Here is a 25,339-nt window from a genome sequence, read left to right as displayed (position 1 = left end):
TTTTAATGTTTCAGTTTGATTGTTTTCATTTATGCTACCTGCTACCTGTCGGCCAGCCAAGTATCTACTTCATCAAGGCTTTTCTTTACATTCACATTTATTCTTTAACTCTTTCGCTACCGCGCCTATCAAAATCGATCAATTTGATCGATACTTTTGGGAGCGCCTTTTCATAGCGTTCCACGCATTTCTCGAACAAGTAAAGCTGTTCGGAGTTAGATCAGAAAATAGCCTTTCAAAATCAGTTTTGTTTTCATTTTTGCTACGGAAATGGGATTTTTGACACGCTTTTGAATCACCTGGGTGTGGAAAAGGGGCGTGGTCATCACGCGTCACTGCTACCAACGAAGAATGCGTGCAACTCGTAATTACTCTGTACCAGCGCTTGTTTTTTGCTATCAGGGCGTGAATGGGGAACTAGCAAACGATTTTCAATCGTCAGGTTCGCGCTCTGACAGTAATAATCCCAGAAATCGGCTGAAAATGTCAAGCAGTGCCTGGTTGCAAAGCTACTTTATGATTTTAGGCAGTTTTATTGCCTTTGCGCACGTTGTTCTAAGTACTGTGGTAGTTCTACTTACCCCAGGACCATTCGCAAACAGTTTACAACAGTTTCGGTTTTGTTTCTGCATCACGAAATTCATATTTAGCGCTACTACCCAGTTACCCAACTTTAAGGCTACCTGCCATGGCGCCTGAAGCGTCCGTGGCTGATCCTCGAACAAAGCACGGCACTCCTGATTTCCCCCCACCCTAACCCGATTTCGGCGATAAGAACTTCAGATGCAAGTCAAAAGATCACACCCAGTCACCAGATATCTGTTCCGCCGAGGACAGCGCTTCAAACTGGCCTTACACTGCCAGCTGTTCGACTTGCAGTTTCGTTTCCATGCGAGGGTATATCCGGGTGTCTAATGTTGCTGCTTAGTTGAACTGTCTATTCGGACGGAGTCTCCGATAAGTTCTTGTACTGTTTCATTTGAAAAATGTTAGGTGGCGCTGCAATAGAGGAGGCTCGTTGTGCTGATCTTTTTCATCGCACAACTGCTACTCGGCCAAAGATCGCAGGGCACGATTCTAGCTCATCGTACCTCATTTTTGCGAGCAAGGCTACAATTGCGAGTAAGAAGATGATAATAAAGCTCAGCTTTATGTTTTGAGAGATAACTGACCGTGAATGACAACAAGCATCAGCCACGGCGTTCCGTTTTCAACTTCATGCATGTTTTTTTCCGCATCGCATGCTTGTCCCAAATATTGTGCTCGCTGTAAATGAAAAGTCAGCCATTGATATGATGTTTTTACGTTATGTGGGGGCAAATTGGTGCCTCTGATAATGACAAACCGCCAGGTTTATTCCAGGAAACCACCCGAAATTGCACATTTTGAATTGCAGGTTGGGCTTCACTGCATGACACGAGCACCGTGCATGCTAACATTTTTTTTTATATCTGACAAACTGTTGCGCGCAAGTCGACATTTTTTCTAGGGCGTGTTTTTGAAATGTTTCCCTACAAAATGTATATTCTAATTTTTTTCTACTACCGGTGGTTTGATAAACAAAACTCCTTTTTTATGATTTTTTTCGACAACTTGACAAAAATTTTGATTTTGATATTTTTTTTTACAACTATGATATGTAAAAACCTTTAAAAAACTGGTGTTACTGGAAAGGCCGTTAAATAATCTGCATTTTGTGTTCCTGCAATTAGTGCCTAACCAATTTTTTAGCAGGAAAAAAAAATGTTTCCTTGGACCCCTAAAATTAGTCAATTTTCCGGCAGTAGCAAAAGAGTTAAACTTGTTTACCTGGAGCGAAAATTTTTCATACCTCTGACTAATTAATTTCTCCTTCTGCACCCTTTAATTTTACGGGATAATGTAAAGGAGAAGGTAAAATGCGCAAGTTAATTGGGTCTCGCATTTCACTCAGTGACTACAGCATAGACGGTATCATAGGCTGTGTATTTTCACACCCAGACTTGCAAATCAAGGACTCTGTACTTCAGGAAATGTTACGCATTGACAAAGAAGCCCCGCGAAATGAAAAAATACTAAGTGACCGTGCTCCCACCCACTTCATAAAGCAGCGCCCCCAAATAAGCTGATTGAAAGCAACAGCTTGCCTGTCACATGCCTGAAAAGACAGTGCATCACCTTGGTAATGGCACGGAAGAAAAAGCAACAGCAAGTTTCATGGGGTTCACGTGGCAGAAAAAGCATGAACTCGGTCGCAATTTCTTCTTTTTTTTCTTTCCTTTATTTTATTCTGGCTAACTCAGAGAAAGCCTGTTCGATGGCGCTGCTTTATGATGTGGGTGGGAGCACCGTCACGTGGTATTTTTCATAATTAGCGGGGTTTGTTAATCAGTCTGAAAAAATGAGGGCACAATTAGTTTGTCGCTAAAAATGCCACAGTTAGATGTCCCTTGTGGGGTCTTACGAGTGCCTTGTTGTTGACACTTTAATAATTGGGACAGTACTTCTTCAGATAGATCATTTATTACAATTACCTAATTAAATCGCATTAGGTAATAAAAAACTTACTGGCTGCTACTCCACTGTACTGGAAACATTATGCACTAGGTTTTCTTTGAGTTATGCCATTGCTCTTTTTTAGAATCTTTGTGCATGATAGTTGGGACACCCTGTTTAGGTGGTATTCATTGAAAAGTTTAAATGTGAATTTCTTCGCTGGGCAACACTGGAAACGGTCACAGGCATGGCCAATGCGCCACGGACATGGCGCAGCTTGTGCCACTGCTCTCACACGCCGAAGAAAAAAAAATACGGCGTGCGCCATCTGCTCCGTTTCAACCCGATTCTCAACGGTGGTGTCAACAGAGATGTTATTAATTGCACTCACATTGGATTCCAGGCAATACTTTGCGTTCGGGGGGGTAAAGTTTGGAACGTCCAACGCAAATCATGTGCTTAGCACGGACAAGTACCGCCATCCCATGGAGCCTGACGTAACCACTAATGGCGCACTCACATGGTTGCCTGCATGCGTGCCTCGCCAGTGAATACAAGCTATATATATTGAGGTTTATTGGCAGGACAGCCCAGAGGCTTATACAAGGTCTGAATGGTTCTGCCGTGCACACTCAGCTCCTGTGCACAGCACACTGATGATCAAGATGCTGATGATATATTGTGTGTTCTGATTATGCTGATACAGGTAGCATGAAGGTAATTTCTCCAGTGCTGCTGCCTTCCACATTGCCGCTATTTGGCGGCATGGGTAACAGAGCCATCAACGGTGGTTGCTGTTGCTCATTTCAATATATAGACACTGGCTTTGAAAAGGGGCGATGACTCTAATGTTCACCCACATAAATTCAAGTTCAAATTCAAATGTTCAATCCAAATTCCAAATGAAGTTTCACTAAATTTCTTCAGCTCCCCATGGTGGTGCTGATGCTGAACCTGTCCCCTGCGCGGTGGGGGGCCCCTCCACTGCTGAGCCCATCCTCGCTCGATAACCTGTTCCACGAGATGGGGCATGCCATGCACTCGATGCTGGCGCGCACCCGCTACCAGCACGTCACGGGCACCCGCTGTGCCACCGACCTCGCAGAGGTGCCCTCCATCCTCATGGAGTACTTCTCCTCAGACCCTCGGGTGAGCCATTGCATGCAGCTACAGTTTGGGGCAGTAGGGGGGTAGTGGGGGGTAATAGTGCAGGGTAGCTGTCAACAGTAACCAAGTGACTTTAAAACTGCTGTGTTTTACTAAACGGGTTGCACTATTGCGCTTATGTTTTGCACAAAGGTTGTATTTATGGTCCGCTTTGTTTGGCATGAAGGTACATGATACAGCTATTTTCACTTGAAGAGTGTCATGTCTGCAATGACCAGTGAACACTTCTCACAAAACAGCGGTATTATCTGTCTGTCTTTGAAAATAAAAAAAGGCAGAATATTCTGCCACCCACGAAGTGACATGGAACGTTTCATTTGGCGAAACTGCTGGATGTTGTCACTGTTGGATGGCGTGTGTTCATCAGACACTGTGGGGCTCCCTTGGGTGAAAAAAGTGTTTATTTAATTTCTAAGCAATCACCAGGGTTCGCACAGGTCCTTGAAAACCTTGAAAACCCTTGAATTTATAAGTGTCAATTTCAAGGCCTGGAAAGTCCTGGAATTTTTACATGGTCCTTGAAAACCCTTGATTTTTCTGGAGAGAATCAATTGCCATGTATTGTCACAAGAATTTAAAGTGTTTGTCATGGATTTTAGGTGTTAACAAATGTAAGGAAACATTGTAACAATCAAGTTTCAGTGTATTGCGCGAAATTACAAGTTTGGTGGATTTTCATTATTACAAGGCAACATTGGGAGCAGGCACTTGTCGATCCAATCCATATCACGATACAATCCAGTAAAAGCCAGCTTTTGTTCTCTAGCTTGCATCTAGTCTGTGGACGCTTGCTCATTGCATGCTCACTGTGCCTCATACGCTCCATCTACATTTGCTTTTACGTGCATATGGTAGACGTGTACATAGTTCATCCTGCCTTGAAGCAACACTTGCTCGATTTAATTTCAGCTGATACTCTTGCTGACAAAGCAGGAGATGCAGGCAACATTAACTAAGTTTTGAAATCAAACAGCCTCAGAAAAACACAAAGGAAAAAGAAAAACCTGTAAATACCAGCCATGAAATAAAAAAAAATAAAGCTGGGGGAGCATTTACGGACCCGTTAGCACCTATCTAGATGTGCACTAATGTGCTTAGGTATTGTGCTATAAAAAGCTTTTGCATTGTGTTGGAAAAGTTATGAATAATCCCAGATAAAATATAGATGGGGACCTTGAAAATGTGTTTTCTGGTCCTTGAAAGTCCTGGAAAACCCTTTAATTTTTGCTTTTGAAGCCTGTACGAACCCTGAATCACGTAAGTGCTTTCCTCAATCTTGGTGTCTTCGACCATGAATGCAGCCTTCGTGCAGAATAGGAGTGCATAAGAGCGAGCAGTTTGCTCAAAAAGTTTTTAAGTGGCTCAGATAGTGCTGCAATGTCCAGTATGAAGACATCTTCATCTTGTGCTGACACCAGCATGCTTTAATCTTATTCAGCTTTCTTTTGCAAACGGGCCTGTTTTTTGCAAAACATAGCCAAATTTATCAGTACGACGAATGTGTTATGAAATGTTAAGCTGTGGATTAACCAGCTGAAAGAAAAAAACTGATGCAGTGACCTTCGACCTTATTGCTGTCTTTTTAGGGCATTAATGAGGTGTTATGGGACAACCACTCTTGAGGTGCCGCTTAGCAAAAGATTGTATGTGAAGGTGTAGTCTCACTGCTGGCACTGAACACTAAAAACATGGTCTCAAAGAAAATGCGTCAGCCGGACAGGTTTTGTTTAGCTAACATTAGTGCACATGTTCCTGACCACAAGGTCAATTTGCTTCCAAGTTCTGCATGACATGGAATGCCATATAGTATGCCTTTTCTTAGAACGGAAAGTTTTTTTATGACTCGAGGGTCGGCCGTGTACCTATGTGCTCTCCTCAAATGCACAGGTGGTGTCGACGTTTGCGCGCCACTACCAGACGGGGGAGGCGATGCCGTACCAGATGGCGCTGTCCCTGCGGCAGATGCGGTACCACTTCTCGGCCAGCGAGACACAGCTGCAGGTGTTCTACGCGCTGCTCGACCAGCGCTACCACGCCCACCACCCGCTGGGCAGGAGCACCACCCAGCTGCTGGCAGAGCTGCAGGGGCAGCACTACGGGGTGCCCTACGTGCCCAACACGGTCCGTGCTCGCCTCTCTATCCCTCTCTCTCTTACAGTCAGGGGGAGGAGTGGGGGGAAGCCACAGGGGCGAGACTCACGGGCAAGAAATGGGCAAGTAGCCATTCACTCTGTGCATGAAATGGCTACTGGCAAATTTCTTTGTGTTTTTGAAGTGAAGCTTTTTACCTCTACCCCCCAAGGGTTCTGTTGTGACCGTTGGTGTCAATAGAAAACTCCCGCAAACAAATAAAAGAAGTTACTGGCACCGCCAAGAATCGAACCTGGAACGAATAGAGAAACGGAGCGAGAGCCCGCTATCTTACCGATTGAGCCACAAGTCTACGCAGAGACAGGGGAGACAGGCAGTGCACTCACCGAGCACCCCCTGCGTTCTCGCTGAATGCCACGTCATATCGTCACGCGGCCTCTCACGCCACTGTGCTCTCCCCCCATGGCACGTGTAGCGGGCGTGTGCGCGCCTTGCGCATGCACTAAGATTTATAAAATTAAAGGAAGCTCACGCCAACACATGGCATCTCACTTCTCCTCCGTCCCTGCCACTGATCTCGTCGCCTCCGTCAGTGGAGGCAGAGATGGAGGAGAAGTGAGATCAGCCTAACACCGGGTTGGAGCTTCCTTTAATTTTATAAGAACGGAGTTTCCACTCATGTGCTTCATCAATACAACTCAATCAACCACCGTTTATAAATCATGATGATTTAACCTTAGCAAAGAATATCTCTGAATTTAGAAAGGGTGTGGTTAAATGCATTTCACTTGTATCTGGTTTCACTCTTTGTAGAGCCACATTTGTTAATTGAAGTGACGTTGCATGGGTAATTGTAATGGGTGTCATTTACAGCTTCGCTTTCCAACCACCTTCACTGGGTGGATTGGCACACATTTTTTTTAGCTTTCATGATACAATGGCTTCTTATGTACTGCTAAGGGATACCTTTCATTTGTTAAATTTGAAATAAAGACGCAGTGTCCTTGCAGCTGTTCGTGGGCACGTGTAACTTTGAGGTATAAAATTAAATTAACTTTATCAGGGTCTACGTGATGCTCGTTCAGCTGCTTTCGCCTCTGAATAAAATGAAAAAAAATCTGAGCCTAATGGATTCTACGACCCTCCTGTCATGTCATCCACAGGCCTGGCAGCTCCGCTTTGGCCACCTGGTGGGCTATGGGGCCAAGTACTACGCCTACCTCATGTCCCGAGCCGTGGCTGCCTGGACGTGGCGCGAACTGTTCTGCGACGACCCCTTCCGGCGGGCAGCCGGCGAGCGCTACCGCCGGGAACTACTCTCTCATGGTGGAGCCAAGCCTGCACACCAGCTAGTCAGCGGTGAGGAGGAGTCGCCCCTCTTCTCACTGTCTCTCACATCCTCTTTCTCTTCTTACTTGTTTGCTTGTTTGGTTGCTGGTTGGGTGGCTCATCAGCTGACTGTTGCACTTGCCCTCTCACTTGTTTTATTGCTTGCTCCTCCTGTTCCATGAGGAAAATGCTCAACATTGAGTGCTAATTCATTTTAAAAAATTCTTGTTCTTGCACTTACCACTTTCTTTCTTCCTTTCTTCTTTAACTTGTTTCGCAGTGACGAGTACTTTATTGCGAGTTACTGGCCTCTCCGGTTTACCAGGCACGAGCTGTCTGCAACCAATCCTAGGACAGACTTGGGGCAGTAGTTCTCATAGCTAGCTATAGAAGAGTTGAAAAATAAATGAAATCACCATTTTGAAGCCCTGAAGCAACAGGCAATATTGCCAGCATGCACTCAAAAAAAAAAAAAAAGATTGCAGAGCCATATTTGTTTAAACAGGCTTCTGTAGGGTTTGTACAAGCTGTGGGTTTGCAGTGTTGATAGCTTTGCGCATCCTAACAATTTTCTGTTTGCTAAAAATGATGGTCAGACCTGCGCTTTTCAGTAGACACCACCCCTGCTACCTGATATTTTTCTAGAAACCAACCCACAGCTGTTGATGTAAAGTTGTAAAATAAAGTTAGAACTAGTTTTTGTTTGGAGCGGGAGTGATTGGAAAAAAATAAAGGTCTACTAATAATTGTACTGTCTGGAAAAAAAATTGTATATCTTCTGCCAAAATTTTCTTGCACTCAGAACTTCATTTTCCAGTGCTTCTCTTGTGGTTGTACTATAAAGAAGGGTGTGGGACAACATTCTATAGCAGCAGTCCTGGAACTTTTAACAGCGGAGCTGTTTAGCAAATCGTAATTACATTCATGTCCGCAGTTAAAAATACCATGAATTTACCGAGCGCACGCATATGAGCGCAGGCCTCACGGCGACCGCCTGGCAGTTACCTAAACCAAGAAAATGCTGATAGCTTGTGTGTGCGTGCCTCGCGATGACTGCCCAGCGTCCCTGGGGCATATGTTTGTCAGGCCGAGCACACCGTTTTAGGGAGAAGCAGATCGGCTGCAATCGCGGACTTAAACCTTCTTGATGGTCGCGAAGGTTGCGTACAGCTTCGCTACCTTCAAGTCTTACGCGTTAGTGTGAGCTTTTTTAATTTTCTTTTTCTTTCCTTCTGTTTTTCAGATTTCCTATCAAAAGAAGTGACACCGGAAACCCTGGCTGCTGTCCTAATTGCAGACATTGATGCTGGCACTGTCTGAGACCATCTCAAAGTCATCACCTTGGAGGGCAAAGCAGCAGCTTAGGATTTTGCCTGATATCTACTATTTTTAGCCTCAAGAATCAAGAATTGCTCACTGCAAATGCACATAACTAAGTCAGATGTGTACAGTAGTTAGTTACAGGTTTAAAGCGCTGGAAGACGCGGGCAGAAAAACATGCATAGCAAAACAGTGACTGCGTTCAACTAATTGGATGTAGTGCATCTCCAACTCCTTCCAAGTAATTGGAGGTAGCACTTTGTATGTTTTTCTGTTTTCATCTTTTCGCACTTTTAAACCGTTATTCAGCATGAACCAACTACCCGACACCATAGTTTTGCGAAGTGTACAGTAAAAATTAGTTGGTTATGTACCTTTAGGCATGTGCCGTTCTCATTGGTGCATGCCAGCCAGTAGTGTTCTAAATCGGCGCGTAGTTAAATACAAAAAGACATGCAGCTAGCAGTTGCTGTTCGTTGTGTCACATGAGCCTTGTGATGTTTGTATTGCAGTAAGATTCATCTTGAGAAACATGTTTTACTTTATCAAGAGCACTTTATTTATGTTGGATTAGAAATTTGTCAAAGTGAAGGAGGAGCCTATGTGGCAAGAAATTGAGCAGGAGTATCTTAATAAAGAGTCGTAAAACTACAGTAGACTTGCGATGATTTCAAATATGATAATTCATACTTTTGGTTAATTCAAACAATATTCAAGCTTTTGGTTGGCCTGCCATTCTTTTAATGTATTTAAAAGCCGCTTAATTCAAAGTCTGTCAGTTAGTTCATACTTTTTGTTTGTCCACAGTGCAATGTAACTGCCACCTTACTACTACTAGCTAAAAATTAGCATTATTATATCGCAGATAACAATAAAAAATTTAAAAGTAAGAACACAAGGCTTCAAGAATGAATGGCTTTGCAAGGAAATGTTTGGAATGAAGCAAAAGCTTATTTTACACCATGATGCTTCTCAGATTTTTTTGTGATGCTTCTGCTCAGTAGTCAAGAGTACTGTATTCCCGTATTCAAAGTTTGGTCACCTTTGGAACAGTCATTTTTGGTGTGACCCAATCAGTTAAAAATTACCAAACGTGTGATCCGGACCTGGCTTTTTGTTTTTCAAAGGTCTGGTCAGCAGTAGATGGCAAATAAATTTGTTTTGGAATTTTCACCTCTTATCTCTCTCGTTTTTTTGTATAGAAAACATCTAGAAGTGCCTGAAAATGTGATCAAAATGCATGCCTGCTCTTAATGGTCTCTGCCATCTTGCCCAGGGTCATATAATATGAGATATTCTGGTAATTCAAACAAAATTCAAAGTCCCTTAAAGTTTGGAATAATGGCAGTAGGCTGTAATTTATTAATTTGCCAGTAGATTCAGGTGAACCCTGGACCTCTGATGTATTTGGTAGATGGGTTACAAACATGCTGTCACTTTCGTGTTTAGACAACTGGCTTTGGCGATGTTAGGGGAAGTATGCCTTTTTGCGGGAAGCTATTTAATGGTTCTTCATTGTTGTGAGAGAGGATTACTGTATGAAAATAGTCAAGAATCTACTCTCTGCAATAAGGCGTAAGTGAAGCATCAAAGACAACTTTGGAGAAGTATGGTACTGACACCAAATATTCGCTTTTTGGTTTTCATGCTGTAAACAATGCCTTTTCACCCAGTAATTATCAAAATCAGACTGAAAGTAGCCAGCAACCAGCATAGAATTCGTTACGGTGCATTCATTTCAACCTGTCTATGTTCTGGTCTCCAGCAGTACAGATAGTCATTCTAGGGCATACGGGCCAGTGTAACGTCACAGTGTTGTGACCGCAAAACTTCTGGTGGTGACACCAGTCAAAAACTCGTGATGCCGTGCACGTTTGTCGCATCATCTGCTGTGATTGCACATTGTCCGCACAGGCATAGTAAAGCACTGTCCGCACATTTTTTTTCCATTTGGCCCACAGAGCTTGTGCAGTGACCAAAAATTTTAAAAGTAATTTGCAAATTTGTGTGATGATGCTATTTACTGGGCTTAATCTTAGTGTGTATTGATTTCAGTTTGTTTCTGTTTGTAATCTTGGAGTTTCATCAGTTTTTGGAAGCCCAGCGTTAAATTTTTGCCTCTTTGCCTGAGTGCCTGACAGCCAGGCAAACAGGACCACCGACAACAGCAGTGCAGGAGAGTGTTTTCAATGCTGAAACGTGCTACCATTATCAGTGTAGTCTGCCGTTAACAGTGATTTCAGCTATTTCGCTCGTGCTGGTAATCTGAGTTAGCTCACATTCAAGGCAATTAAAACTTGATTTCAATATGTTTGTAGCCATAGCTGGTCGCAAAACTTGATGGAAGGCATCTCCACGAACAATTGAAGCCTGTTATGTAATTTTTCAGGCTTCTGAATTTGCCACCGGTGCTTCTTTAATGAAAGTTACAAGTTACAACCTTTGTATTTCACCAGAAAGAAAATAACAGTTTGGCAGTTCAGAAAAAAAAACGACTTTTTTCTAATCAAGTAGAAAACCAGAGCATTGGGCATAACATTGTAATAAGAGAGCAAAACATAAAATGTACACAAAAACATTTCAGTTTATTTCCGCTCATTCATTATAATGTACAGTAAATGCTCCATTACTAGCACTTTTCTTCTCAGGTGTACAAAAAAAAAAGCATAGAAAGAAGGAACTATACAAAGCCTTTGCAAAAAGGTGTTGGCATTGAGAAAACGCTAGGAAAATATACGTATTTATGTATACGACAACTTGAAATATTAAGGCAAGGCAACTCTGTCGGTTCTCGCTATAGCGTCCGTGGCAAGGGAAGAGCACACACAGCAGCCTCAACGGCAGCCCTGTAAATCTATGTACAAAACACACCACCTCGCCTTCTTTTTTCTTCTTCTTGTTTTACCCTATGTACAAGCATTGTATAGTCCACGTCTTGGCTGTAGTCATTTCTTTGGTGAATAGAAAAGCTTGCAATGCTGGCAGTTACTAGGCGCTGCGGAAGCAGGGCAGTTCAGAAACTTCGCTTGACTGGATGAGATGTCGAGCGTTCAGAAAAGCTTGGACACCGCTGCACAAAATGCACGCACTGAAGGGCAGGAGAGGAGCGGCGGCACTGCGTTGTTGGCACTTGATGAAGTTCGCGTTGAGAGCAGGATGACGGAAAAATGGGTGATCGATCACTTTAGCGGCTTCGTCTGCTGCTCCGGTTTGTAGACCTGGATGCTCGCAAAAATATAAATGTTTGCATGACTTTGGGCGCGAGCCACGTTGGCGTCCGACTTGGTGGCATGGCAAGCCTTTGTTAGTTCACAGCAATTATTTCTTCGCTAGTTGCAGGGAATAAGCGTCGTGTTACCTGTATCTTCAAGCAAGACAATCCTTGAGACTCCGAGCTTTTTATCTTCCTTCTGACTCCAAAGTTCCAACTTTGCGTGCGCATTTGCGAGCAGCGTTTGTGACAAGGACAAAAAACATAAATAACGGCGCAGCCATACTCCGGTGCGCAACTCATTCACCACCAACGATAGTGCAACAGTACATAGAACGAACTGCGCTTTACAGAAAAACTTGGCTGTTGGTGTTCTTCTCCGTGGCTGCAGAAGACACAACGTGGTTTCTCACCAGTCCTGTTTCGTCGAACTTCTCGGTGAAAGCTTCGCACGGTGATTGTAACCACACTTTACACCCGATGTTTGCTTCCCGGTGAAGGGTTTCTTCTCGGCACTAAGCAAAGGTTGCGTCAACATTGTCGAGCACTTGAATCATCTCTGCTGAGCAGTGTGTGAGAAGAGTGGTATCACGACGATTTCTGTGAACTTCCAGTCCACGTTCGCAACCACGGCTCACATACAACGCACAATCCAACAGCAAACACCGCACCACACCACGATGTCCGTACGCAACACTGTCCTGCAAACTTGGTAGCTTGCCTGTCGGCTGCGGGGAAGACGACGTTCTGCCGCTGTTGTTGACAGTCGCAGGGGATGTGGAAGGCACTGACGGCTTGGCATACAAGAGGCTTATCACAATGACTTGGTCACTTCGTGTGTGTACGCAAGTTTTCTGCAGTTCGCTGAATCTCCGCTTGCCCATCTTCAAAGAAGTGGGCAAAAGAAAAAAACACTTAACTGCCATTTTGGGGGCAGCATGACCTAGAAGTACACTGTGAGTTCGTTGTGGTCGGGCGACTGGTTGCCACCTGTCAGTGGTGTTACGCTGACGTCCGGGTCCAGTGCGGTCTGTAAGGCAAAACGAAAACGGTAAGTGGCTGATGAGTACCACGACTTCTCCTTTAACTTGCAGGATCTGCACAGAAAATTTAGGGACCTTCAGTTTGCACATCAGCATAGAGGCTGTTATGTTTGTTTTCTCCCTCTCTCCGAATACTAAATCTGTGGCAAGGCCTAAAGGAGGATTCTTAAGTGCAGAGCACTTTAGGGGCTTGCCTTGTCGTTGTAGCTCGCAGGGATTTATACACACACCCTCAGCACCCCCCTAACACCCCCCCAGAAGGATTTCGACACACCCCCATAAGCTTCCACAACCACAAGCACCCTGCCCAGAGATTTATACACCCCTCCAACCGCCCAGGAGGGTTTCGACACCCCCCCCCGAAATCGAAATTCTGGATAAACCCCTGGTAGCTCGCTCGCTGGACCCAAGTAAAGCCACACAGTGTTTTGTTGTAACGGCTGTTGTTGCAGTGTAACCCAGAGACTTCGAAAGCCAAGCGGTTTATATAGTCATAAGCGTTCCAAACTCTTGAACCACTGGCGTTTGTCATGCATCTCCCTGTTGTTTAGCGCAAAGAAAACTGCAGGCACATTGGAGGAAAAATATACGTAATTAACCGGCAGCACCTGTGTTCATTTAGTTAGGAACGCTTGTTGCGTCAGTTTTTTTCGATAGTAGGTGAAAAAAAAGTGGCAATGCAACACCGGCCCGTGCGGGAGGGAACGCTAGCACAACAAGAACAGAACTCCCGCTGATGCAGTTTCAGGCAGGGGACGTGCGAGCACTGCTAAGGCGGGAAATTTGAGTTGCATTGGGTGGTAGCAGTGAGTGGAGAACGGCGTTACAGCCCGTTATGGCGTATCACTGCTCTGCACTTCCGACAGCTTTCACATTGAGTGGAAAGGCTTTAATTTTTTTGAAGTTACTTTAAAAAATAGTTGCGTTAAAACAAATGATACAGAAATGCACATACTCGTTCATCACATCATGAGACCGCTGGAGCTGGGGTTTGTTTGCCAATGTCAGGGGTAAATTTTGATGCAATCAGCAGAAAATGTGCCCATAACTAGCATTGCCACATGTTGAGGATGGATTTTATCTCTGCCACCAAGGCATCTGTGACTCTAGTCGAATGACTGGAGGAAGTTTTACACGTACAGTTGGAGGCAGAAAATCAACATTGATCACTCAGCCGGCAAGCCAGAGCCAGCTATTCTTTTCTGGCTTCATACTAAGAGGCAGCTAGGTTAGTCGAAGCACTTGAGGTCGTGTCAATGGTGCTTACAGTACACTTCCTAAGTGCTGGTATATGTTGACTAAAGTGCTTTCAGTGTCCTTTCACGATCCTTTGTATATATTAACCACTGAGGTTGAGAGAAGTGACCGACCTTGTTTGGCTGCTCATCTTCCCAGCTGAGCTTCTTGACTCTCCTGGGTATCGAGCCAATGGGCCACTGGATGCTGAGGAGTTTGCCGTTGCCCAGCGGTCCGCCATTAGGCGGCGCTGTTCCGTTCCGCAGCGGTTCGAGCCTGCCGTTGGGCAGCGCTGTGCCGTTTTGTTGCGTCCGGTTGTTGTTGTTGTTGTTATTGTTGCCGTTGGGAACCGGCGTGTCGGGACTGTCGGGAACCGTCTCACGCTCGCTCATGTCCTCTGTCGTGTCCTCTGACTTGGCGTCCGACAGGTTGAAGATGGGGTTCTCCACGCCCGTCAGCGGTCGCGGAGGATTGATCAGCTTGTTGGCAGCGCTATGGGGAGCCTTTATTGTTGCAACCTGCACATAAAGTTTCAGGTTTGGATTGGCATGGGTTCGCACAATTCTGCTAGTTGAATCTTACACTACAACGAATGATGAAATTCAGTCACAGAAAAGTACCCAAGATCGAGGCTGACTATGGGTAAAGGGGAGAGAAAGGAAGATTCTGTAGGGAATGGCTAAAATGGTATGTATGATGGTACGCACCATACGCTTAGCAGTGTTAGTTCAAAACAATTTTTGATCCGCCATGAACCTGAGGGGTTGTGCATCGTTAATTAGACTGAAGGTCTTGCTATACCGAAACAGGAAGTTATTTGTCAGGGCATTGGGGTTAGAATAGGATTAGTTTTTTGATGCAGCCGCATGATAATGGCTATCCTGCTGGGATTTCATCTCTGTTTATGCGGCACATGATGAAGTCTCAGGCATAATCCTTTTCCACTTTACATATGCAAATACGTAGTTGCGTCTTCCTGGAAAAATAGTAGTTAGAGAGTAAGCCTTTGTAGCAGGTGTGAAATTAATCACCAGTGTGATTGCTTGGTGGGTTTCTTAAAAAAAGGCCTTCAAGACTTGCAACTTTCTATTTACTCGTCCATATGTGCCGTACCTTGTTCAGTGGAGTGTGACCATTCCCAGTGATGGAGACTGGCAGCCTGTTCCGATATTTTTTGCTGGAAAATGACAAAAAGGTCAGAATTAGTTCGATGATATGGTGTCCACTTTAAAAATACCGTGCACACAAGTGCCACATTAATTACATAGTTAACTGAGTTGCTCTGACAAGCACAGAGCAAAACATTTTCCTCTCAACTGTATTTCTGGCTACAGAGGCCAAATTTATGACTGTGAAAGTGCAGTATTGCCACACTGCTATGTACGTGACACCTGCTGCACAATGAGAAAATACAGCTGATCATAATTATTCTAAACCCCTTTATCGTGATGAGATCACTGCAACTGCACCATATTTCGTTAACGCAAAAAAAAATGCTTTGTTTGTGTGGAGAGATTCAAATACCAAAAGAATCTTCACCTACACTTTGCATGAATTTTAAAATCGTTGTTTGGAAGGGATGCTAAATCACTCGGCTTATTGCTGTGGGTGGTGTAAGGTACCAGATAGTCAGTTCTGATTCAAAAAAGACGCATGTAACCTATCGTGATGTGTGTTGGGATGCAGGACACAAAAAGACCAATGGTGCTAGTGCAGGAAACAGATGCATTACTACTTCACAGAGTTTCAGGCTCATGTGAGCACCGACGTTTGGCACAACTCAGCATTGCATGTCACCCCAATTTCCCTGCTGTTAGTAATTAAAACTGGCAATACCCACTGAGAAATTCCTTTAAGGCTTTCCTCTGCGGCCGTGTTTATTGAGTTCACAGCCATTGTTCAAAACGAGAAAATCTGCGCAGAGACAAAGTTTAAGACTTTTTCAGCATCTCAAGATTTCTTAATAAGCGAGGACAGCTGCTTCGTTTTCTTAGTAACTTGCGAATAGGACTGGAATTTTTGTTAATTTGCCTCCCATTTTTGGTCATTTAGACTGAGACACGAGCAGTGCAGCTACACCCTGTCGCAGTGTCACGACGTCTACAGACCAGAATGTTTTCAAACACATTGCTCTCACATTTGCAAGCATACATGGTGATGTCCGTCATCACGGCACTTAGAAGAAAAAAATTCCCCGCATTTCCCCGAGGGGAAGAATGTGAAAGTGCGAATGCACGAGTTGAATTTGCGCGGTTCGGTAATGTTCCCGAAAGAGAGATCACACACACACACACACACAACTACAAAGAAAGAAAGATGCATTTATTCACAGACAGCTATTTGTGTTGTCGTTGTACTTGATTGCTAGAGCGGATCTCAGCTTTGAAATTTCGTGTCAGTACTCCTTTAAGCGGGTGCATTAGCCCTTCTCACGCCCGATTCCTGGCCAATCCCCCACGTGGGTATGTGCCATGTCAGCAGGAACAACAACAAGAATGAGCCATGGGGACGCGGCCAGGCAGCGCGCGCCCATCTCCCCCCGTTGCTAGGGAAGACGAGGAGCGCGCGCACCCGCAGCTGTTGCTATGCGGACTACGGCGGCGGACGATTCAGGCTCGCTTAAGAAGTGCATTCGCACTTAAAAAAAGTTGTATGGAGCTGCGTTCGCAATTTTCTAAAAAGGCCACAAATGGTGATGCATGTAAAATTGTCTGGAACCATGATGTTCAGCTTCACTTCTTTTTTTTTTTAATTTCCTAGCAAACGTGTTGCTCTAGAGTAATTACCTTATGAAAGAACTGACAGCAAGAAGGCAGCCTAGCAAACAGACGCATGCAGCTGACAGGCGGCGATTCCAATGACCCGGCATTTTAAGTGCGAATGCACTTCTTAAGCGACCCTGAACTTGCGTCCACCGGCGATGTCCGCATAGCATACCCACGTGGGGGATTGGCCAGGAATCTCCTCGTCTTCCTTGGCAACGGGGGGAGATGGGCGCGCGCTGCCTGGCCGCTGACATGGCACATACCCACGTGGGGGATTGGCCAGGAATCGGGCGTGAGAAGGGCTAATGCACCCGCTTAAAGGAGTACGGACACGAAATTTCAAAGCTGAGATCCGCTCTAGCAATCAAGTACAACGACAACACAAATAGGTGTCTGTGAATAAATGCATCTTTATTTCTTTGTAGTTGTGTGTGTGTGTGTGATCTCTCTTTCGCGAACATTACCGAACCGCGCAAATTCAACTCGTGCATTCGCACTTTCACATTCTTCCCCACGGGGAAATGCGGGGAATTTTTGCTGGCCAGTCATTTGTCATTCAGCTTAAAACAACATGACATCAGATCTGAAACACTGACAGTCAAGCGAGCGGCCAGTGATGTAAGTGAGTGACCAGTGAAATACAATCCTGCTGGCTTGAATAAAACGGCTTAAGTGCTGCCTGACTCCAGCAACAACAAGCGGACCCTTCACTCTCAGAGCAGGACAAGATAATCAAGCAAAGCCAGGCAACAAGATATAAACAAAACAGGCTTCACGACACTGTAATAAGGGGGCTGAAGGAAGCGTTGCTCACTTCTTGAGTATGTAGACAGTGAGCGTGATGATGATGAGCAACAGGGACCCGAGCAGGGCTCCGAAGACTGCCATGAGCACGAAGCTGCCTTCGTCTCGCTTGGGCACCAGCGCACCGGTCAGCACCAGGGCCTCGGGGAACTGGACCTCGACCAGGGCGGTGGACTTGCGCGGGGGCACCCCGCTGTCCGTCGCCACCACCACCAGGTGGGAGCGCGAAGAGTTGAGGTACTCCAGGTCTCGAATGCGAATCTGGGAGAGGGATTGTTGGAGGAGAGAAACGCCCTCAAACTCGATGCCATGTAAGTAATAGATGATTGTCCAATTAACAGAGGCTCGCGAATGTGATGCCATGAAAGCAATATACTTTTGTCACATTGACAGAAGGTCGCAAACCTGATGCTACGAAAGTTGACATACAGGCAAACATTAATTCCATGAAAGTCATATACCACTGTCACATGGGCAATTTTGGCGGCAATTGAGCTGGTCATCATTGAATGTTTCCGTAGAAATGACTGCTGGAAAGCGTAACTGTGATTCCTTCAGTTGTCACTGGGCTGGCTGCATGGCTGACGTCCTACCAGTTGTCTTGTTGCTTGTGTAGAATGAAACGAGCTAGGTGACTCTGGAGTGGGGTATCCATCGCATGATTTATTTCAGGGCTTGAGAAAAGCTTCTTAAAATGAAAGTATTGTGCCTTAGAGCTGTATGCTACATTTTATGTAAAAACATTTTATGTACGTTTTATGTACAAACACAATGCAAAAAAGCAGTGAAACACTGGGCAAGTGTGGTAAGAAACGTGCATGGTACCTCGGCAAACTAGGCTTCACTCATGAGGCGTTGTCAACGCATTCTTGTTAAGAAAGCTATATCTCTGTGTTCAGGGCCACGAAGCTAGACATGCTTATCATTTTACCCATGTCCTGTGAAAAAAGAAAAAAAAAGCATAGTTTCTTTTTTAAAGGGAAAGATGAACTTTGCACGTTATTTGATCAGAAAACTTGCAGAATAAATTCGTATGCAGCTAAGCTTTCTTATCTGGGAAGTGTAGACCTGGGCACATAGAGCGGGACCATGTTATTAGGATGCGAAAAGAGAAGCACGGAGAGAAGGAGTTGGCTCAAGGCCAAAGATATCAGTGTCGCTCGCTAAACGCACATCCCTCGTGCCCATCATCCGCACGTCGTCTATGCTGTGCGGGAAAGCCTACCGCCGCGAGCTGAGGAAGTCGGTGGATGTTTGCGGCGGTCGGTTGCAGGTGCTCAAAAAAGCGGTACAACCGCTGCCTAACCAGCTCAAACTCATGGTGAATAATGTATTTCTCGTGTTTACCTAGTGGGGCATTTCTTGTTTTCAACAAGGCATAATTTCACATATCCCAGTTGATTGAATCAACAGTGCCTTTGCGTTTTCGAACTTTGAAATCATTTGAAAACGTTCCAAATTCTTTAACAGTAACATTCGATTGGACGCCCAATCGAATGTCGCAATATTCGCGTTGATATTCTAACGTTCTGAATATTCGCACAACCCTTGTAATTTGCCAATACATATCACTTATCTTTTTTAATGTGTTATGCGTGCTTATAGTGCCGAGAAAAAGTTGATAGGCTGTGCTCTGTGCCTATAAACGGACCTAAAATGTATCAAACGCCCTTTATTTATATAAGCAATGTGTAGGTCTAATCTAAGAGAACATTTAACAATAAAAAAATCACAGGGCTTGGCAAAAAAATAGTAAAAAAAATGGCTGGGGCCCAAACCCCAGTCTCCAGCACCAGAATCCGTGACTCTATCATCAGGCCATGAAGGCCGAACAGCAAGTTCGTTTTAGCGGTTTCTCAAAAGAGTAGTGAGAGTGTTCAAAGTGAACACTCCCACTCAAACGAACAATGCAAACAGAGATGGCGCCACATTGCAGCAAGGCGCCGAGATTGTACCTAGTAGGGAACGGAATCTCGCGGTCCTGTAAGGGGCTCGTGTACACACCTCTCCGCGGTTGTTTATGGTGAAGAGCCGTGCCCAGGGACCGTCAATGGCCAGCTGCACGGATTCTCCGACGTCTGCATCGGAGGCGTGGATCTGGCCCACGAGTGCCCCCTGGTGCACGGCGTCCGGGTCGCTGAACACGAACGAGTAGCGTGGCTGGCTAAACTGGGGGTCGTTGTCGTTCACGTCCAGCACGGTCACATTCACTCGGGTCACGTCGTTGTGCTTGCCGTCAGTCGCAAGAACCTGTTTGGGAAGTAAGTGGTGGGCAGTTGTCAACGGCCAGTTCAAAATGTACGTGCGTAGCTAACACAGTTACGTCAGCTTCTAATATGGACAAGGTGACAAACGATGCACACATTTCATGACATGCCATTCCAAGGTGTGTCATTGTTTTTTTTCTTGGTTAATGTGTATTGAGTCGGGTCACCTCAGGTCTTTGGCTAGACGCAAGTTTACGCTTTCGCATTCAGGTATATTAAAGAAAATGTTCAGCTAGCATCAGTCACAGTGATATGTAACGGAACAGCTCACAGAAAATGGTCACATATATCGACCGTGGAAAGATGTCACACCAGTACCAACGTGAAACTTTTATGAATCCTGGCCTGTATCCTGCTCTTCCCTCTTTGTAGTAATTAGGACTGGTGAAACTGCTGCGTTCCATATATATTTGACCCTATTTTTTTATAACCCTTGTGTGTCTATAGAAACAAACAGACAATGCATGCAACTGACACCTCAAAAGGCAAACTGGTAACATAAACAGTTGGCAGTCGGTACCCCAAGAATCAAAACGATTCAAGGCATCAAAAATGTCTTTCAAGCGTGCGGCAAGCGGAATCTTCTGGCAGAGCTGACTGACCTGCATCGTGTAGAAGCGCTTGGTCTCGTAGTCCAGCGATTGGACGAGTATGAGCTCTCCCGAGGCGTGGACGGCAAAAGGCGCAGTGTCCCCACTTCCGTCGTCCATGAGCTCGAAGCGGATGGCCCCCTTATCTCCTGCTGAACGCGTCGTCTGCAGCATCAGCAGTGCTTGGCCTGGTGGGGTGCTCTCCAGCACACGGGCCTCGTACTCATCCTGTGAGGGTGGAGCGTCGAGTGTTATGTGACATTGCAGTAAAAAAAATACATGTTTGAAAACATAACTTTTTCTCACCCCTGTTTCTCTCTCTCTCGCACTCTATCTATCTAACTTTGTAAGATATACTAGAGTCCTTCAATGCTTCGAAGGACTCTGGATATACTAAAGGCGTTGGGCTCCTTGAACAATTCAGACAGGTGCAGTAGAACGGAACTCGTGCATACTAAACTAAGGTACATCATGTGCTGATACATTTGATACATTTTTTAAGGTACTGCAATATAAAAATAGCAACACTGCAGCCAATATTGCTGCCGCCTCTACCTTCGCCGCCTCTATATGCGTGGCCGATTGGCTGTTGCCTTCTGTTCGCAGATCAATATCAAATACTTCTGCCAGCATGGCCTCTGTATTCCTAACGCAAGAATAAAAAGTCAACCAGGTTTCACTGAGTGGGAAAACTAGCTGAAATAGTGGAACTGTGGGTTGTCTTTACAAAGATTTAGTTTAGCTTCGGATTCTTTCTTGTGCGTACTGTTACAGTCGTCTTGGCAGCTAAGTATCATATAATATTTTTTTCGGATAGTAGTTACGGTAAGAACAGTTACAGCTGTTTTCTGTAACCATACTATTTCCGTAAATGGCCGTGTATTGACGGCAGGCAGTAATTCTGTAATGTTTACAACCTCAGTGTGAACTAACTAATTATTACAAGTATATGAATCTTGGAGTAATGGTAGAGTCGTTTTAGTGGGTAATTTTTATATAATTAATTGTCATACAATTTGTTTCGGAATAATTTCAATAACGCAAGGGTTAGAGCCGTTTTCTATAACCATACTCCCTCCATGGATGGCCATGCTTTCCTGCGCAACAGGCAATGTGGAAAAGCCAGCTTACAAAAACCAAGCTCACAGCGGTTTTCTTAAAAGTCGGCTTCACCTTTAAGCATTAATGCATTGCTGGGAATAAATTTTTTCAGGGGCAATATAGGCCGTCTTGTATGAAAAATGTGAAAGCCCTAGGACCTCTTGTTATTTTTTCTGAATTTTTCTATACTGAAAACCGGTTTTTGCGCGGCGGAGAAGCCTAGTTTAGAGAGAGAGTGACACGATACCAGCAGAGACTGCCGTCAAGGCCAGCGCTAGAACAGCTCTGCTGTTAAAAGTTAGCTTTGCTTCAAGACACACATTTTTTTTAAGTGCGAATGCACTTTATAAGCGACCCCAAACCATCCACCGCCGGCGGCGGCGGCCGCGTCCGCAGTGCTCCTCTATATTTAAAAAAAAATTCCCCCGCATTTCCCCGAGGGGGAGAATGTGAAAGTGCGAATGCACGGTTGTCGGCCCGCTTGCGGCGCTTGCGCTCGGCCCCCGCAGCCCACCGCCTCGCCGCCTTCTCTTCCATCGGGTTTGTAGTATCACGTGTACACCACGCAGTTATCAAGACAGCATCCGGCGCCAGGTTTCGATCCGAGGACTTTGCGGCCGCAGCGCGACGCTCTACCGACCAAGCCACGGACGCGACGCTGATATCAGTGTTAGTGACGCGCCTTATATCTTTAACGCATTCAAACTACGTCGTCAGCGGCGTGCGTTGGCGACTCAGCGGCGTTATAGCGGCTTGATAACTGCGTGGTGTACACGTGATACTACAAACCCGATGGAAGAGATGGAAGAGAAGGCGGCGAGGCGGTGGGCTGCGGGGGCCGAGCGCAAGCGCCGCAAGCGGGCCGACAACCGTGCATTCGCACTTTCACATTCTCCCCCTCGGGGAAATGCGGGGGAATTTTTTTAAAATTCGTTGCACGTCATGTATTCTTCTGGGATGGCTTCTGGGATGGCACAGCGTCGCTGCTGTGTAAAAAAGCTTACCACACATATGTTGTACGTAAGTATGCTAACTATGGGTATAGTTCTAGAACACTGTACCATAGGATATGTTAGCTCACGTAAAGTTTAATTATACAAAAAAAAAAACACGTAAAACACTACGAGCACACAAAGGTTGAATAGCTGAAAAGAGGAATTTTTGTCAGAAGTGGCGCGAATGAGTAATAAAGATTTCCTGCTTATTGGCTAATCTTGCGAAGAGACACCTGGCCATATCAGCCGCCAACCTCGCAAGCATCCCTTTCTAGCGACTGGTGGCATTGAAACGGGTTGAGGTACTCCTTATATTTAGAACATATATTTGGCTACTCGCATTTCTTCACGACTGCCAAATTTGCTGCTCTCATGCTTTGCCTTCCTTATTATTGTATGTATAATTTTTCTTTACGTCCACACCGCCCAAATTACCTTCCTATTCTTCATAGCTATATGTGGAAACTATCTGCCCATTTAAAGCAAATATATCCGTATATATTTTATTCGCAGACAGTTTCTATTATCTGCAGTAAAAGGCTCGATCGAAATTCGCACCTCTACATTGCTGACTAACGTAAAAAAACATTCGAGCGAGTAACGATGCTGCGAGGTGTATTATAGTACCTGAAGAAAGTGGAGCTCGTGCGGCGGGAAGCGGTCAGTGGTCAGGGTGAGCGTGGTGAGGGTGAACCGGTCCGCGTTGTCGTGCTGGGTGGCTCGCACCACGAGCGTCACGGGCAGCGCAAAGCTCTCGGGCAGCGGCCTCACCAGGGACAAGTGACCTGTCTGCGGGTGCAGGTCGAAGTACGAGTACTCCGGGGCGTCTGCATAAGAGAGAAGTAGACCGTTAAAGAGACACCGTGTGCGGTACAAAGTCATCTTGTTTGTGTATGCCGTACTCGTTGGGAAAAAAAATGTTCAGGTTTAACACTTTAAACCTATAGTTACCTCGAGCGAGAGAAAAGGCGTTGCACACAGTATTTTGTAAAAGTCTGCGGTTGCCTGATATTTCGCAGCCTTCCGTCTTGCTATATCCACGGGATGACTGGACTCCTCCTTTCGCTTGCGCTGAAGGCTACGCACAGAAAACCCAGCCGGCGCGCCACCAATAGCGATACTGAGGAACCAAGCGCAGGCGAAGCAGCCTTTTCACCCTCGCCTAGTGACAGGGTAGCGCAGCAGTGAAGCTCTGAGCAAGCGAAGCGGTAAGAAAGGCACAGCCTGCGCGTGGGCGGATGAGGGTCATTGCGGCGCGATGAATGACCTTGAAATATGCCGCGTAGTGGAGTTTCACTCTAAAAGAAGAATGCTGCGAGGTTTCTTTTTAATACATCGATGAAACGTAAGCAGTGCACAACACAAGGCGCAGCTGCGGCGAACATATTGGCTATGCATTCTCACAATTAATTATCAAATCTTGGGTTGTGCTAAGTCTAAATTAATACATCCGCAACAAAACACAGAGATGATTCATTTGGGCACGTATGAAGGTCAAGAAGTGTTGAGCAGCGTCAGCGTTAAATCAAACCCGACTGTTAATTTCCCCCGTCCCTAAAACCACGTACCCGAGTTGAAGGTGTACTTGATGGGCGCCTTGATCTCTTCGTCGGGATCCTCAGCTTCGATTTTGCTTGGTTTCACATCCAGCGGTGTGCCCTGAAACGAGAAAGGTGTGCCGCATTGGTCGAGGCTAGGAAAGAAAGAAAATGACTTTTCACTGATAAGTAGAGGTGTGTGAATATCGAAAACTTCTAACGCCTTGCTAAAGTGTTTGCTATTCGATGCGATTCGCAGCGGCGTGTTATCATTCAAAATATTCGAATACTGGAAGTTTGCGAATAGAGAAATAAAACTTGCTCTGCCGCACGACCCGCACACTTTCAAGCTTCACCGTACGGGTTGCCGCTCTCCTTTAGGTTTGCTTTTTGCATGACGTCTAAGGTGTGCAAAAATGCCTGACACGTGTAAGCCTTGCGCGAAATGAGTGTATGCTAATATGCTAACTCCGGTGTGTGGTAGCGGTAGTGCAACGCTACTGGTGTAAAATTTATAAGTCCAAAAGAAGTTTCCTGAAGGTATAGTGGCTTGAGTGAGAAATCAAAAGGTATTACTAGTTTGAAACGCTTGCAGTACCAGTCACAAGCCTATGCCTAGCCTCTGTTCAATGACTGGCGGGACCAGTATAATCTAGTTGTTAAATCCACAGCTTGTTCATTCATGAGGAACCAGTACGTCTTCGTGGGAGTGTAAGCCCTATTTCTGGTGCACTGCTTTGCCATCTGGTCTTAATCATTTGTTTGAAAATTTTGTACAGTTTTCTGAGTTTTTTTTTTTTTTTTTTTTTGTAGCTACGTTTTATGAGCTCTTATACGCACTGAAGCAGGGATGTTTGTGTTCAAAAATATTCGATTCAATTCTCAGTCAGCGGTTAGTATTCGTAGTCGATTCACATTCCCAAATTCTACAGTGTATGACTGAACAACCAAGCCAACAACCTAGTAGCGAGCGACTAGTGTTCGAATGACAACGCACACGGGCCTTTATTAATTCCGGGCCAGTGCTGCGCGTGGGTATGTGCCATAAGTGAGTAACCTTCGCAAGTTTACGTAGCAAGGGCCCGTATTTGCGTTATTTATGGTTGAAGTTAAAAATTTTACGCATTGTGATGTTCACGCCAAGAGACAGAGACGGCATCAGGCGAAGCGCCGCAGCGGGTGCCTGGTTTATTCTGAGTGCATGGATCGGCCTCTTCCGAGACCAGCGTAGTGTATGATGATGGTGATGGAGCACAGGCGATGAGGGTTATGGGCGTTGCAGTTATGATGATTATGATGATAATACCGCTACAGTATAATTTGCCTTACAAGCCAATATGTATGCCTACTTATGAATTATTCAATGGAAAAAAGCCTTCCCTCCCCCTCTCCGAATGTGGAAGAATC

At 45.3% G+C, this 25,339-nt stretch overlaps 2 protein-coding genes across 4 annotated transcripts in view; one reads left to right on the top strand and one right to left on the bottom strand.

The window, feature by feature from the left end:
• LOC144169305 (mitochondrial intermediate peptidase) overlaps positions 1-9,555 on the top strand; it is a 32,591-nt gene extending 23,036 nt beyond the window's left edge. The window contains exons 12-15 of the mRNA XM_077698391.1: positions 3,403-3,624; positions 5,530-5,763; positions 6,897-7,092; positions 8,306-9,555. Coding sequence (XP_077554517.1) covers positions 3,403-3,624; positions 5,530-5,763; positions 6,897-7,092; positions 8,306-8,382 — 729 coding nt within the window. The 3' untranslated portion in view covers positions 8,383-9,555. The remainder of the gene's footprint in view (positions 1-3,402; positions 3,625-5,529; positions 5,764-6,896; positions 7,093-8,305) is intronic.
• Positions 9,556-10,816: 1,261 nt separating this feature from the next.
• The window catches only part of Cad96cb (protocadherin Fat 4-like Cad96Ca), a 381,477-nt gene continuing 366,954 nt past the window's right edge, over positions 10,817-25,339 (bottom strand). For 2 of the 3 annotated variants that reach the window (XM_077698388.1, XM_077698389.1), the window contains exons 9-16: positions 23,963-24,053; positions 23,022-23,221; positions 20,311-20,526; positions 19,446-19,691; positions 17,452-17,702; positions 14,986-15,049; positions 14,007-14,390; positions 10,817-12,623 (exon numbers count right to left, since the gene is read on the bottom strand). In XM_077698388.1, coding sequence (XP_077554514.1) covers positions 12,537-12,623; positions 14,007-14,390; positions 14,986-15,049; positions 17,452-17,702; positions 19,446-19,691; positions 20,311-20,526; positions 23,022-23,221; positions 23,963-24,053 — 1,539 coding nt within the window. In that variant the 3' untranslated portion in view covers positions 10,817-12,536. The remainder of the gene's footprint in view (positions 12,624-14,006; positions 14,391-14,985; positions 15,050-17,451; positions 17,703-19,445; positions 19,692-20,310; positions 20,527-23,021; positions 23,222-23,962; positions 24,054-25,339) is intronic. The other variant, XM_077698390.1, reaches the window with a different exon arrangement.

Source organism: Haemaphysalis longicornis, unplaced genomic scaffold (genome assembly GCF_048455015.1).
Source record: "Haemaphysalis longicornis isolate Haplotype H1 unplaced genomic scaffold, Haemaphysalis longicornis Haplotype H1 scaffold_2, whole genome shotgun sequence".
Lineage (NCBI taxonomy): Eukaryota > Metazoa > Arthropoda > Arachnida > Ixodida > Ixodidae > Haemaphysalis > Haemaphysalis longicornis.
This window is presented reverse-complemented; position numbering and strand designations above follow the sequence as displayed.